This window comes from Bremia lactucae, linkage group LG10 (genome assembly GCF_004359215.1).
Source record: "Bremia lactucae strain SF5 linkage group LG10, whole genome shotgun sequence".
In the NCBI taxonomy this organism is placed as follows: Eukaryota; Oomycota; class Peronosporomycetes; order Peronosporales; family Peronosporaceae; genus Bremia; species Bremia lactucae.
In genome coordinates, this window is record NC_090619.1 from 5087372 (window position 1) to 5102270 (window position 14899).

At 40.7% G+C, this 14899-nt stretch overlaps 2 protein-coding genes across 2 annotated transcripts; both read right to left on the reverse strand.

Annotated features, from left to right (window-relative positions):
* Nucleotides 1-4985: 4985 nt before the first annotated feature.
* On the reverse strand, nucleotides 4986-5231 carry CCR75_008168 (uncharacterized protein; the record flags this gene model as incomplete). The annotated part of the gene is made up of 1 exon (XM_067966222.1): nucleotides 4986-5231. One exon carries the CDS (start codon nucleotides 5229-5231, stop codon nucleotides 4986-4988), a length of 246 nt encoding a protein of 81 aa, XP_067818878.1.
* Nucleotides 5232-11019: 5788 nt separating this feature from the next.
* Nucleotides 11020-11265, reverse strand: CCR75_008167 (uncharacterized protein; the record flags this gene model as incomplete). The annotated part of the gene is made up of 1 exon (XM_067966221.1): nucleotides 11020-11265. The coding sequence occupies one exon, from the start codon at nucleotides 11263-11265 to the stop codon at nucleotides 11020-11022; it is 246 nt and encodes an 81-aa protein (XP_067818880.1).
* Between the last annotated feature and the right edge of the window lie 3634 nt (nucleotides 11266-14899).

The following is a 14899-nucleotide window of genomic DNA, read 5'->3' on the forward strand; positions in this document are numbered from 1 at the left end:
CCGTCATCAACCTTATTTGATGACATAAAGAAAGCCTACGCAGAAGAAGGAGACCTTTTGCGTTTAATAGATCATCTGATGAATTCGTCCGAAAAATCTTTCCGGTAAATCTTTAAAAAGATTTACCGGCTATATATCGATCGTCATCCGATCGATAATCGATACACAACACGCAACGGCTTATTGTATAACACAGCCGTTTCCGGCGACACTCCAGGTTTCGTCGTCCCAACTCAAAATGATATGCGCTTGCGTATCATATATGAGTGTCACAATGCACCAACAAGTGGGCATCGTGGACGTGAAAAAACTTATCTTACAGTAAGTCGCAACTTTTACTGGCCCCGCCAGTATCAGTTCTGCGGAAGTACATGTGTGCTTGCGAGGTTTGTCAACGGGTGAAGCCTAGCCCTTCCTCCTGTGCACCTCTCCAACCTCTATCACTTCCGGCAGAGTGTTGGTAGTCCGTATCTATGGACTTCGTCTTCGGATTTCTGAAAGACGATCACAAAAACAGTGGAATCCTTGTTTTTGTAGACAGATTCAGCAAGATGGTACATATTGCTGCAGTACCAGAGTCGATCACGGCCCCGGGCTGTGCCCGTGTCTTTATTGACACGGTATTCAAACTCCACGGTCTACCCCGTGAACTAGTCTCGAATAGAGATCCACAGTTCACGGCGGAGTTTTGAAAATTCGTGTTCCGATCTCTAAGAATACGGCTGCCTATGTCAACTTCTGATTATCCAGAGAAAAATAATCAGACGGAACGCGTAAATCGCGTCCTCGAAGAGATACACGAGGTTACGTCCAATCGCATCCGAATTGGAGCGAGGTTTTACCCATGGTCGAATTCGCCATCAATAATTCGGTGTGTGCGTCTACAATGCATACACTGTTCTTCGTGAACGGCTTACGCCACCCACGCATACCCACCCAATTAGAGGGATTCTCTAGCTTAAGGGGGGGGTAAACTCGCACGAGCAAAATCATTTCTGGCTCATGCTCACCCGCGTCGAAGTAACCAACGAGGCGAGTGATGTCGATGTCGAAGGAATCGACATCGAAGATGAGAAAGATCTCATGGCAGTGCGCACAAAGCGCACTGAAAAAGGTAAAATAAATGAGTCAGCAGAGGAATTTCTGCTGGCTCGAGAATCCGTAGTCCATTTAGTGCAGGATTCCATTGCTAATGCAGTGGACCGTCAGAAACGGAACGCAAACAAATATAGAAAATCAAATGCTCTTTCATTTACAGCTAATGACCTAGTTCTACTGTCTACGGTAAACTTACCTAAGCGTGTAGTCACTAATGTGGGTAGCAGTAAATTCCTACCCAAATTCGTTGAACCTTTCCGTGTACTGGATCGCAGAAGCAATGCGTACACAATAGAATTGCCACGTAGGATGCGAACGCATCCTACATTTTACGTTGATCGTCTCCGCCCGTACATCAGTACGCGGTTTCTTCCGAGGACGGATCTGACCACCCTTTTCAAGAATCCCTAAAAGATTCTTGCGGTCACGAACCCGATTCTTATGTCGGGCCCGAAGATCGTCGAAACCGCGATGAGCTGACGACAGCTCATCACGAAGAGCGTGATAATTCCGTTCGTACTCCAACATGGATTACGCACTCTTCGAACGGTCTTCCAGCCGTTAAATATGGTGATCCTGCACCGTCTGCTCTAACGAGCGACGCTTACCGCGGCCGTGATCAAGTTCCTCCTCCAAATCATGGAGGAAGCGATCGAGTTTGTCGATCTTCGACTCTAGATCCAACACATGGGTCGGATCTAATTTTCCCTCCTCCGCCACAACCATTGGTAGATTTCCACGGTGGTCAACGTTTCCTTGTGGAACGTATCCAGAACCACCGTGATGTGAAGGGGCAGCGAGCGAGTTATCTTGTTCGCTAGCGCGGTTATCCACCTTCACATGACAGCTGGGAGCCTTGTTCCCAGCTGATTGTTGACGTTGAGGGCCTCGTCCGTCAGCATGACGAGAGCTATCCGATGGATCAGAAGGTTCATCGGAAAACACGCGCTCCTGGCGCTTGTAAATCGATTGCAAAACGTTAATCGCATCGAGCATCTCATTAGAGACACGAACCCTTCCCCAGGGCGAAGAAAGTAGTAGACGTCCCCTTTTACTCGCTTCGTGTTGTCAACACAGCACGGACAGGGATCACCCCACGTGAGGCATCGAAGTCCTGCCTCACGTGACAACCGATGCAATTCAAACCTTGCATCGGTAGGAGTTCGTTTCTCAAACTTAACGCGAATCGCGTTAAGTCTTTGAAGCCAGGCTTGCTTCAGCGAGACTTTATCTCGCTTGTTGTTGCCATTATTCCATTGATGCTTAAGAAAAGCATCAAGATAAAAATCTTCTAAAGCGCAAAAGTTCTTCGCGCTGCGATTAAAGTCATGTAGCTTTGTCGCAATAAATAAGATAAATTAATTGTGAGGAGTAGTCTCACCAGACAAGCTATTGACTAGCCGTTCGAGCAAATGTCACGTCTTTTTCTCAGAGGCAAGACGAGACATTATATTGTCTACGCTCTCCTGAGTGGTACTTACTGAAGTAGGGGTATCACAAGAGCTTTTATTACGATAGCGAACGCCATCATCATCACCACGCACATAATTATGTGCGGGTGGACGGACGAAAGACGGTGCTGACGATGAGGAATCATCCTCATCGTTGTAAACAAACATGCTATAGCGAACGCTATTAGCACGTCCATCCGATTGAGCCCCCTCATTCAAAGGCTCATGGTCAGCAGCCTGACGATGATCAGGCGACTGTTCTGTTCTCTCCGAGTCGGTCATTTCGTCCGACTCGCACTCATAGTCGATCCAAAGAGGGGTCGCATTCACGTGGTGACTGGCCATGCAACGGGCTAAAGTTGCTCTAATGTTACACAGTCCCCGTTAAGCACACTTGGTGTACTAAAGGGGATGGTCAATTACTAAATAATAGTGATTAGATCCAGCACTCGGGTGTGGTGCACATTTGTGGCCAACCCTTGTGTATGTGATGCACATGGGTGCATTCACATTAGGAGGGATGACGCCCAGCGTTATCAGTGATGACGGCTAGCGTCATCCCTTACGCGAGGTATCTAGAAAGATACGCTCGTAATACATATTAAGTGTTACGTATAGAGATGGCATTTTAATTATTAAAAATAGGTATTTATATTTAATTCTATTAAATATAAATCAGTCTGAAAACTACTTCCTACTTGTTAAGTGCGCACGTGGAGCCGGATTACGGCTCCCGTGACGACACTTAATCAAAGTACTTAGTGAGTTGGGTGAGGTCGCTAACGCGCCCACCACAACTATCTCGCTACACGCAAGAGAAGCAGGGTAAACCGCTTCCTCGCTGTGCTAGGGTGTGTGTCTAAGTAGAGCGTGGCCGCATTACGACGTCCCTGTCTACAGGCCACATGCACTCGCAACATTTAGAGTTGCGGGGAGAGACGAAACTACAGCAGATAGAACGTCTGCCGCAAGAAACAATAAATCGTCGCTCGAGGCTGCATGAACCGCAGCCGAAGGTGCCGCACTATTCGCACACCGCATGGACTTATTGACCATGCGATAGAATTAGCAATAATGGTTTTAACCAATCAACATCGTTTTTAATAAACTGGTCTTACAGTGACCACTCTATTTAATGACAGTCAGAATGATTGTCGTTTAAGGGAGGGGTGATATAACGGGGTGTATCGTTACATGAGATTATTACTTAAAGGTTGTTAATTAATCTACTATCTAAAAGGTAGAAAATATTTAAGGAATATTACCTTACATGGTAATTTTTAAAGAATATCACCTTACATGGTAATATTTAAAGAATATTACCTTAAATGGTAATATGTAAAGAATATTTTCTTACATGGTAATATTTAAAGAATATAACTGTAATGGTAGTTTTTAAAAGCTTATCCATTGGTAGAAATAAACCATTATTTTTTACTTTCTCCGCGGTCCAGTTAGCGCTGGACGCGCGCAAATAGAGAGACAAATAAGATTTTATTACATGTTCGGTATTAGTATATAATTTAGTTAATTTAAATAGATAGAAACAAGAAGAACTTAATGATATTAAATACAGTTATCTTTTAACCTGAGAAAAACTAAAACGGTATAAATATATTAAGTTCCTAAGTAAAGTTCTTCTATCTTAAAGCGACTTTTACCATAGTAACTAACTATGTATGGCTCCTAGTTGCGCATCGCACAATCGTGTCTTGTGACGATTGACGGGGTTGACTCTAACGTTAAATCAACCAATCAATAGAAATAATGTCTAATTGCATCAACATTACCAAATTTGGTAATATTGTAACTTCTAAGTCGAATAATTAATATATTTTTTTGTATTTCTTGCTTATTTACTTTTATTGCACATACTTGGTTTAATTACTCTTTTACGAAATAATACTTCAAATCCGGTACACCCCGTTAAACCCGGTTGCACTCAGACTTTTTGCTACCTAGAACCCGTATAGCATTTTACCGTTCAATCTCACTAAAGTTGTTTATTGGCCTTCTTTTTGTGTTGCCAATCGACTTGTGCGTAATCACTTGAATAGACATAAAGAAGTCCTAAATGGTTAATCATCCCGCATCAATCGAATTTGGATTTTAACAAACCTTTAAGAAATCTGGCAAATTAATCTCATGGAAAAATATTAGCTTCCAGAAAGCAAAAAAGGGTTGCTGATTTAAACAGAAATATTTTTGATTCGCACTTGTAGAAAAGCAATATGAATACAATTTGAATCGCAACTGTTAAAAGAAGAAGTGAATTTATGTAACTATTTCTTTATCTTTAAGAAAACTTGCTAAGCCACTTTGTCTTTACTCAGGCATAGTTAATTATTTGACGGGTACCAATATATGTGCTCAAACATGTAATATCCACCATGTTGCATTTCAGCACGTCGAGCTGTTTTCTTATTGTGCTCTCTATCAAAATATTTTTGGAAAATCCGGCTTAATCCAATGTAGCAGACCGAAAAATCTTTCTTCTTCGTCCTTGAGACGCGTCTTTTCGGCTCCACGTAAAAGCTGTCCGTTTCCTTGTTCAAATCCGTAGTGACGAGTTTGGTCATTCGAAGTTGCTGACGAAATCTTCTCCATTGGAAAAGAACTGCTACTACAAATGAGTATCGATGCGATGACCACCGCTTCGATGATCTTGGATAGAGCAAGCATGGTCTCGAGAGCGGAAAGTGTTGGAGTTGTGAGATGTTCTGTAAATTGCAAAATGAGATTTCGACCCAACCTTTTTCATTAACGAAGGAAAAAATTCGAATGAATACACACTGCGATGACGAAAGCACGATATCACGTATCCTATCCATTTTAACGTTACTATATATTGGAGCTTAATGCCACACACACCCATAACAAAGGGATGGTACGCCATTTATCCTGCTTTCATTGTAGCATCCTAGGATAGGCAAAATATGCTGTGTTTTCTCCCGCGGGCAAAGGAAACCTTTTTACACCACAAACAGTTTGGCACAGAAACTCCAACCTTCAACGCCTCATTAGCTAGCGCAACGTCTTGACTTATCCGTGACAGTTAAGGCGACGATACTTTGCAATACATTCGAACAGCTAGACCGTTTGACAACGGCGAGATGCTTATTTCGCTACCTCTAGGCTTCATATACATATATAAATTAGTTGGGGTGCTGCAACATATAACATTTTTTCCTTGGTTTTGGCTCCCTTGGTGGTTCCTTTGTAACGTGTAGTCAGCGCTTAAACATTATCTTAGGAAATGCAGCAGTTTCTTTAAATGTTCGAAAAAAAATAGTGGTTAGGTGCATGAAAAAAGCAGGTGCAGTCCGCAATATGTATTGCAAGACTTAAAGCAAGCAGAAAAATTAACGATAATAAAACCAACGTCCAATTGACAGCCGCCATTTGTCTGAATAGCTCGAGAGCAGCTATGCTCTTTAGCACGAGAATTTAAAGCCCAACACATTGTAGAATACAACTTTGAACAGCTTATTCGACTTTGCTCTGCCTTACATAAATGATTCGCCCCTCGATTACGTGAAGTCTAAAAGGTAGCGAAGACGCGCTTGATACTTTTGTTAAACGATCTAGCTATTCGAATGTTGCATTCGCGCAAAGTATGGTCGCACTTATTGTCACAGAATGAATCCCGACGATGTGCTCTCCGGTACTGAAATAAAAAATGCAACGTTTAAACCTCTGATTTGATTCCTCGTTAATAATAAAAAAGTATGTGTCGAAAAGCTAATATTCATTTACCAAATATTTCGCAAGTTTTATTTGCTGGCCGTCTTTATTCTATTGCCAAATTTTGTCTGACTTTTTATGCGAGTTCAATTATGAATTCTAACAGAATACCTTCATAACAAACCATCTCGCATCAATTGAGATTGGCACTCATCGAGCCTTTGAATGCAGATGTCCTTTCGACCATCCAATATGTTTTCGCACATACATAGAACTTGACACCACGATCTTGACCTTCGCGACGCTGCTGACCAATGACGACGTGGCCTACGCATATCTACGCTAACCACAGCCACAAGCGCTTCCGTCCTTTGAAGCATTTTCTATCACGGCTAGAGGTCACAGTGCCTAGCTTTGATATGTCACCAATGCGCTTTTTCACGCTAGGGGCTCGGTGCTCGTGTGGAAGGTCGCAGAGAAGCTGTATGAGCAACAATAATGCCGAATAGCGTCTCAAGACGATATCAAACTCACAAAAAGCTCTTACAATAGCAGATAGCCCGAGCTCATAGTCTACAATCGAAGAATATTAAGAAAAATCTAATTTGGGTTCGACAGCAGACTGGTGTTTGCTGTTTGGAGTCCATTTAAATTATAGTGACCCAGTAGCTAAAATAGTCGTGCGACCGGATTTGCTGTGCACCTTTTACTTCTTAAGCATTTCTGGGGAGCCAAGATGCGTGAGACGTCGTAGGTAAGTGTGACGGCATCGCTGTTGCCAATTTTGCAGGACTGTGAATCGGGCAGGGATTTCAACAAGTGCCATTCTTATGGGGTATGACCTGCTGACCACAAAACCCAGCATGCAAAGAAATGCATTAAAGCAACTTAAAGAGCTGGTGTGACAACATTTGTCAATATAATTGCTGCAGTTCGGAGAGAGCTCAAAGGTTGTGTTTGTCGATACATCCATTTTGTAATCAAAGGCAGTGCAAAAAAGACAGAAATCGTATGCATTTGTACACCTGTGTGCTTGTTAAGTTTGGCATGCGCTATGAAAATTGTTACTGGTTAGCATCAACTTTACCAAATTTGGTAATATTGCAACTTTTAAGTCGAATAATTAATAATTTTTTTTGGTATTTCTTGCTTATTTCCTTTCATAGCACATAATAGGTTTAATTACTCCTTTACGAAATAATACTTCAAATCCGGTACACCCCGTTACACCCCGTTACACTCAGACTTTTTGCTACCTAGAATCCGTAAAGCATTTTACCGTTCAAGCTTATCAAAGTTGTTTTTTATTGACCGTCTTTTTGTGTTACCAATCGGCTTTGCGAAATCACTTGAATAGATCAAAAAAACTTCTAAATGGTTAATCATCCCGCATCAATCGAGCTTGGCTTTTAAAAACCATTAAAAAATCTGGCAAATAAATCTCATAGACGGAAAAAAATTAGCTTCCAGAAAGCAAAAAAAACACAATAAGTTGTGTCAGACTGCGGTACCAGCTGATCTCTGGGTTGATGATTTAAACACAGAAATATTTTTGATTGGCACTTGTAGAAAAGCAACATGAATACAATTTGAATCGCAACTGTTAAAAGAAGAAGTGAATTTATGTAACTATTTCTTGTTCTTTAAAAAAACTTGCTAAGCTAACTTCGTCTTTACTCAGGCATAGTTAATTATTTGACGGGTACCAACATGTGTGCTCAAATATGTAATATCCACCATGTTGCATTTCAGCACGTCGAGCTATTTTCTTATTGTGCTCTCTTTCAAAATACTTTTGGCAACCAACTTGGCAGCTTGAATTTAAAAAATCTCTGTTCTTCGTCCTTGAGACGCGTCTTTTCGGCTCCACGTAAAAGCTGTCCGTTTCCTTGTTCAAATCCGTAGTGACGAGTTTGGTCATTCGAAGTTGCTGACGAAATCTTCTCCATTGGAAAAGAACTGCTACTACCAATGAGTATCGATGCGATGACCACCGCTTCGATGATCTTGGATAGAGCAAGCATGGTCTCGAGAGCGGAAAGTGTTGGAGTTGTGAGATGTTCTGTAAATTGCAAAATGAGATTTCGACCCAACCTTTTTCATTAACGANTTGCTTCAGCGAGACTTTATCTCGCTTGTTGTTGCCATTATTCCATTGATGCTTAAGAAAAGCATCAAGATAAAAATCTTCTAAAGCGCAAAAGTTCTTCGCGCTGCGATTAAAGTCATGTAGCTTTGTCGCAATAAATAAGATAAATTAATTGTGAGGAGTAGTCTCACCAGACAAGCTATTGACTAGCCGTTCGAGCAAATGTCACGTCTTTTTCTCAGAGGCAAGACGAGACATTATATTGTCTACGCTCTCCTGAGTGGTACTTACTGAAGTAGGGGTATCACAAGAGCTTTTATTACGATAGCGAACGCCATCATCATCACCACGCACATAATTATGTGCGGGTGGACGGACGAAAGACGGTGCTGACGATGAGGAATCATCCTCATCGTTGTAAACAAACATGCTATAGCGAACGCTATTAGCACGTCCATCCGATTGAGCCCCCTCATTCAAAGGCTCATGGTCAGCAGCCTGACGATGATCAGGCGACTGTTCTGTTCTCTCCGAGTCGGTCATTTCGTCCGACTCGCACTCATAGTCGATCCAAAGAGGGGTCGCATTCACGTGGTGACTGGCCATGCAACGGGCTAAAGTTGCTCTAATGTTACACAGTCCCCGTTAAGCACACTTGGTGTACTAAAGGGGATGGTCAATTACTAAATAATAGTGATTAGATCCAGCACTCGGGTGTGGTGCACATTTGTGGCCAACCCTTGTGTATGTGATGCACATGGGTGCATTCACATTAGGAGGGATGACGCCCAGCGTTATCAGTGATGACGGCTAGCGTCATCCCTTACGCGAGGTATCTAGAAAGATACGCTCGTAATACATATTAAGTGTTACGTATAGAGATGGCATTTTAATTATTAAAAATAGGTATTTATATTTAATTCTATTAAATATAAATCAGTCTGAAAACTACTTCCTACTTGTTAAGTGCGCACGTGGAGCCGGATTACGGCTCCCGTGACGACACTTAATCAAAGTACTTAGTGAGTTGGGTGAGGTCGCTAACGCGCCCACCACAACTATCTCGCTACACGCAAGAGAAGCAGGGTAAACCGCTTCCTCGCTGTGCTAGGGTGTGTGTCTAAGTAGAGCGTGGCCGCATTACGACGTCCCTGTCTACAGGCCACATGCACTCGCAACATTTAGAGTTGCGGGGAGAGACGAAACTACAGCAGATAGAACGTCTGCCGCAAGAAACAATAAATCGTCGCTCGAGGCTGCATGAACCGCAGCCGAAGGTGCCGCACTATTCGCACACCGCATGGACTTATTGACCATGCGATAGAATTAGCAATAATGGTTTTAACCAATCAACATCGTTTTTAATAAACTGGTCTTACAGTGACCACTCTATTTAATGACAGTCAGAATGATTGTCGTTTAAGGGAGGGGTGATATAACGGGGTGTATCGTTACATGAGATTATTACTTAAAGGTTGTTAATTAATCTACTATCTAAAAGGTAGAAAATATTTAAGGAATATTACCTTACATGGTAATTTTTAAAGAATATCACCTTACATGGTAATATTTAAAGAATATTACCTTAAATGGTAATATGTAAAGAATATTTTCTTACATGGTAATATTTAAAGAATATAACTGTAATGGTAGTTTTTAAAAGCTTATCCATTGGTAGAAATAAACCATTATTTTTTACTTTCTCCGCGGTCCAGTTAGCGCTGGACGCGCGCAAATAGAGAGACAAATAAGATTTTATTACATGTTCGGTATTAGTATATAATTTAGTTAATTTAAATAGATAGAAACAAGAAGAACTTAATGATATTAAATACAGTTATCTTTTAACCTGAGAAAAACTAAAACGGTATAAATATATTAAGTTCCTAAGTAAAGTTCTTCTATCTTAAAGCGACTTTTACCATAGTAACTAACTATGTATGGCTCCTAGTTGCGCATCGCACAATCGTGTCTTGTGACGATTGACGGGGTTGACTCTAACGTTAAATCAACCAATCAATAGAAATAATGTCTAATTGCATCAACATTACCAAATTTGGTAATATTGTAACTTCTAAGTCGAATAATTAATATATTTTTTTGTATTTCTTGCTTATTTACTTTTATTGCACATACTTGGTTTAATTACTCTTTTACGAAATAATACTTCAAATCCGGTACACCCCGTTAAACCCGGTTGCACTCAGACTTTTTGCTACCTAGAACCCGTATAGCATTTTACCGTTCAATCTCACTAAAGTTGTTTATTGGCCTTCTTTTTGTGTTGCCAATCGACTTGTGCGTAATCACTTGAATAGACATAAAGAAGTCCTAAATGGTTAATCATCCCGCATCAATCGAATTTGGATTTTAACAAACCTTTAAGAAATCTGGCAAATTAATCTCATGGAAAAATATTAGCTTCCAGAAAGCAAAAAAGGGTTGCTGATTTAAACAGAAATATTTTTGATTCGCACTTGTAGAAAAGCAATATGAATACAATTTGAATCGCAACTGTTAAAAGAAGAAGTGAATTTATGTAACTATTTCTTTATCTTTAAGAAAACTTGCTAAGCCACTTTGTCTTTACTCAGGCATAGTTAATTATTTGACGGGTACCAATATATGTGCTCAAACATGTAATATCCACCATGTTGCATTTCAGCACGTCGAGCTGTTTTCTTATTGTGCTCTCTATCAAAATATTTTTGGAAAATCCGGCTTAATCCAATGTAGCAGACCGAAAAATCTTTCTTCTTCGTCCTTGAGACGCGTCTTTTCGGCTCCACGTAAAAGCTGTCCGTTTCCTTGTTCAAATCCGTAGTGACGAGTTTGGTCATTCGAAGTTGCTGACGAAATCTTCTCCATTGGAAAAGAACTGCTACTACAAATGAGTATCGATGCGATGACCACCGCTTCGATGATCTTGGATAGAGCAAGCATGGTCTCGAGAGCGGAAAGTGTTGGAGTTGTGAGATGTTCTGTAAATTGCAAAATGAGATTTCGACCCAACCTTTTTCATTAACGAAGGAAAAAATTCGAATGAATACACACTGCGATGACGAAAGCACGATATCACGTATCCTATCCATTTTAACGTTACTATATATTGGAGCTTAATGCCACACACACCCATAACAAAGGGATGGTACGCCATTTATCCTGCTTTCATTGTAGTATCGTAGGATAGGCAAAATATGCTGTGTTTTCTCCCGCGGGCAAAGGAAACCTTTTTACACCACAAACAGTTTGGCACAGAAACTCCAACCTTCAACGCCTCATTAGCTAGCGCAACGTCTTGACTTATCCGTGACAGTTAAGGCGACGATACTTTGCAATACATTCGAACAGCTAGACCGTTTGACAACGGCGAGATGCTTATTTCGCTACCTCTAGGCTTCATATACATATATAAATTAGTTGGGGTGCTGCAACATATAACATTTTTTCCTTGGTTTTGGCTCCCTTGGTGGTTCCTTTGTAACGTGTAGTCAGCGCTTAAACATTATCTTAGGAAATGCAGCAGTTTCTTTAAATGTTCGAAAAAAAATAGTGGTTAGGTGCATGAAAAAAGCAGGTGCAGTCCGCAATATGTATTGCAAGACTTAAAGCAAGCAGAAAAATTAACGATAATAAAACCAACGTCCAATTGACAGCCGCCATTTGTCTGAATAGCTCGAGAGCAGCTATGCTCTTTAGCACGAGAATTTAAAGCCCAACACATTGTAGAATACAACTTTGAACAGCTTATTCGACTTTGCTCTGCCTTACATAAATGATTCGCCCCTCGATTACGTGAAGTCTAAAAGGTAGCGAAGACGCGCTTGATACTTTTGTTAAACGATCTAGCTATTCGAATGTTGCATTCGCGCAAAGTATGGTCGCACTTATTGTCACAGAATGAATCCCGACGATGTGCTCTCCGGTACTGAAATAAAAAATGCAACGTTTAAACCTCTGATTTGATTCCTCGTTAATAATAAAAAAGTATGTGTCGAAAAGCTAATATTCATTTACCAAATATTTCGCAAGTTTTATTTGCTGGCCGTCTTTATTCTATTGCCAAATTTTGTCTGACTTTTTATGCGAGTATAATTATGAATTCTAACAGAATACCTTCATAACAAACCATCTCGCATCAATTGAGATTGGCACTCATCGAGCCTTTGAATGCAGATGTCCTTTCGACCATCCAATATGTTTTCGCACATACATAGAACTTGACACCACGATCTTGACCTTCGCGACGCTGCTGACCAATGACGACGTGGCCTACGCATATCTACGCTAACCACAGCCACAAGCGCTTCCGTCCTTTGAAGCATTTTCTATCACGGCTAGAGGTCACAGTGCCTAGCTTTGATATGTCACCAATGCGCTTTTTCACGCTAGGGGCTCGGTGCTCGTGTGGAAGGTCGCAGAGAAGCTGTATGAGCAACAATAATGCCGAATAGCGTCTCAAGACGATATCAAACTCACAAAAAGCTCTTACAATAGCAGATAGCCCGAGCTCATAGTCTACAATCGAAGAATATTAAGAAAAATCTAATTTGGGTTCGACAGCAGACTGGTGTTTGCTGTTTGGAGTCCATTTAAATTATAGTGACCCAGTAGCTAAAATAGTCGTGCGACCGGATTTGCTGTGCACCTTTTACTTCTTAAGCATTTCTGGGGAGCCAAGATGCGTGAGACGTCGTAGGTAAGTGTGACGGCATCGCTGTTGCCAATTTTGCAGGACTGTGAATCGGGCAGGGATTTCAACAAGTGCCATTCTTATGGGGTATGACCTGCTGACCACAAAACCCAGCATGCAAAGAAATGCATTAAAGCAACTTAAAGAGCTGGTGTGACAACATTTGTCAATATAATTGCTGCAGTTCGGAAAGAGCTCAAAGGTTGTGTTTGTCGATACATCCATTTTGTAATCAAAGGCAGTGCAAAAAAGACAGAAATCGTATGCATTTGTACACCTGTGTGCTTGTTAAGTTTGGCATGCGCTATGAAAATTGTTACTGGTTAGCATCAACTTTACCAAATTTGGTAATATTGCAACTTTTAAGTCGAATAATTAATAATTTTTTTTGGTATTTCTTGCTTATTTCCTTTCATAGCACATAATAGGTTTAATTACTCCTTTACGAAATAATACTTCAAATCCGGTACACCCCGTTACACCCCGTTACACTCAGACTTTTTGCTACCTAGAATCCGTAAAGCATTTTACCGTTCAAGCTTATCAAAGTTGTTTTTTATTGACCGTCTTTTTGTGTTACCAATCGGCTTTGCGAAATCACTTGAATAGATCAAAAAAACTTCTAAATGGTTAATCATCCCGCATCAATCGAGCTTGGCTTTTAAAAACCATTAAAAAATCTGGCAAATAAATCTCATAGACGGAAAAAAATTAGCTTCCAGAAAGCAAAAAAAACACAATAAGTTGTGTCAGACTGCGGTACCAGCTGATCTCTGGGTTGATGATTTAAACACAGAAATATTTTTGATTGGCACTTGTAGAAAAGCAACATGAATACAATTTGAATCGCAACTGTTAAAAGAAGAAGTGAATTTATGTAACTATTTCTTGTTCTTTAAAAAAACTTGCTAAGCTAACTTCGTCTTTACTCAGGCATAGTTAATTATTTGACGGGTACCAACATGTGTGCTCAAATATGTAATATCCACCATGTTGCATTTCAGCACGTCGAGCTATTTTCTTATTGTGCTCTCTTTCAAAATACTTTTGGCAACCAACTTGGCAGCTTGAATTTAAAAAATCTTTGTTCTTCGTCCTTGAGACGCGTCTTTTCGGCTCCACGTAAAAGCTGTCCGTTTCCTTGTTCAAATCCGTAGTGACGAGTTTGGTCATTCGAAGTTGCTGACGAAATCTTCTCCATTGGAAAAGAACTGCTACTACCAATGAGTATCGATGCGATGACCACCGCTTCGATGATCTTGGATAGAGCAAGCATGGTCTCGAGAGCGGAAAGTGTTGGAGTTGTGAGATGTTCTGTAAATTGCAAAATGAGATTTCGACCCAACCTTTTTCATTAACGAAGGAAAAAATTCGAATGAATACACACTGCGATGACGAAAGCACGACATTACGTATCCTATCCATTTTAACGTTACTATATATTGGAGCCCAATGCCACACACCCCCATAACAAAGGGATGGTACGCCATGTATCCTGCTTTCATTGTAGTATCGTAAGATAGGCAAAATACGCTGTGTTGTCTCCCGCGGGCAAACGAAACCTTTTTACACCACAAACAGTTTGGCGCAGAAACTCCAACCTTCAACGCCTCATTAGCTAGCGCAACGTCTTGACTAATCCGTGACAATTAAGGCGACGATACTTTGCAATACATTCGAACAGCTAGACCGTTTGACAACGGCGAGATGCTTGTTTCGCTACCTCTAGGCTTCATATACATATATAAATTAGTTGGGGTGCTGCAACATATAACATTTTTTCCTTGGTTTTGGCTCCCTTGGTGGTTCCTTTGTAACGTGTAGTCAGCGCTTAAACATTATCTTAGGAAATGCAGCAGTTTCTTTAAATGTTCGAAAAAAAAT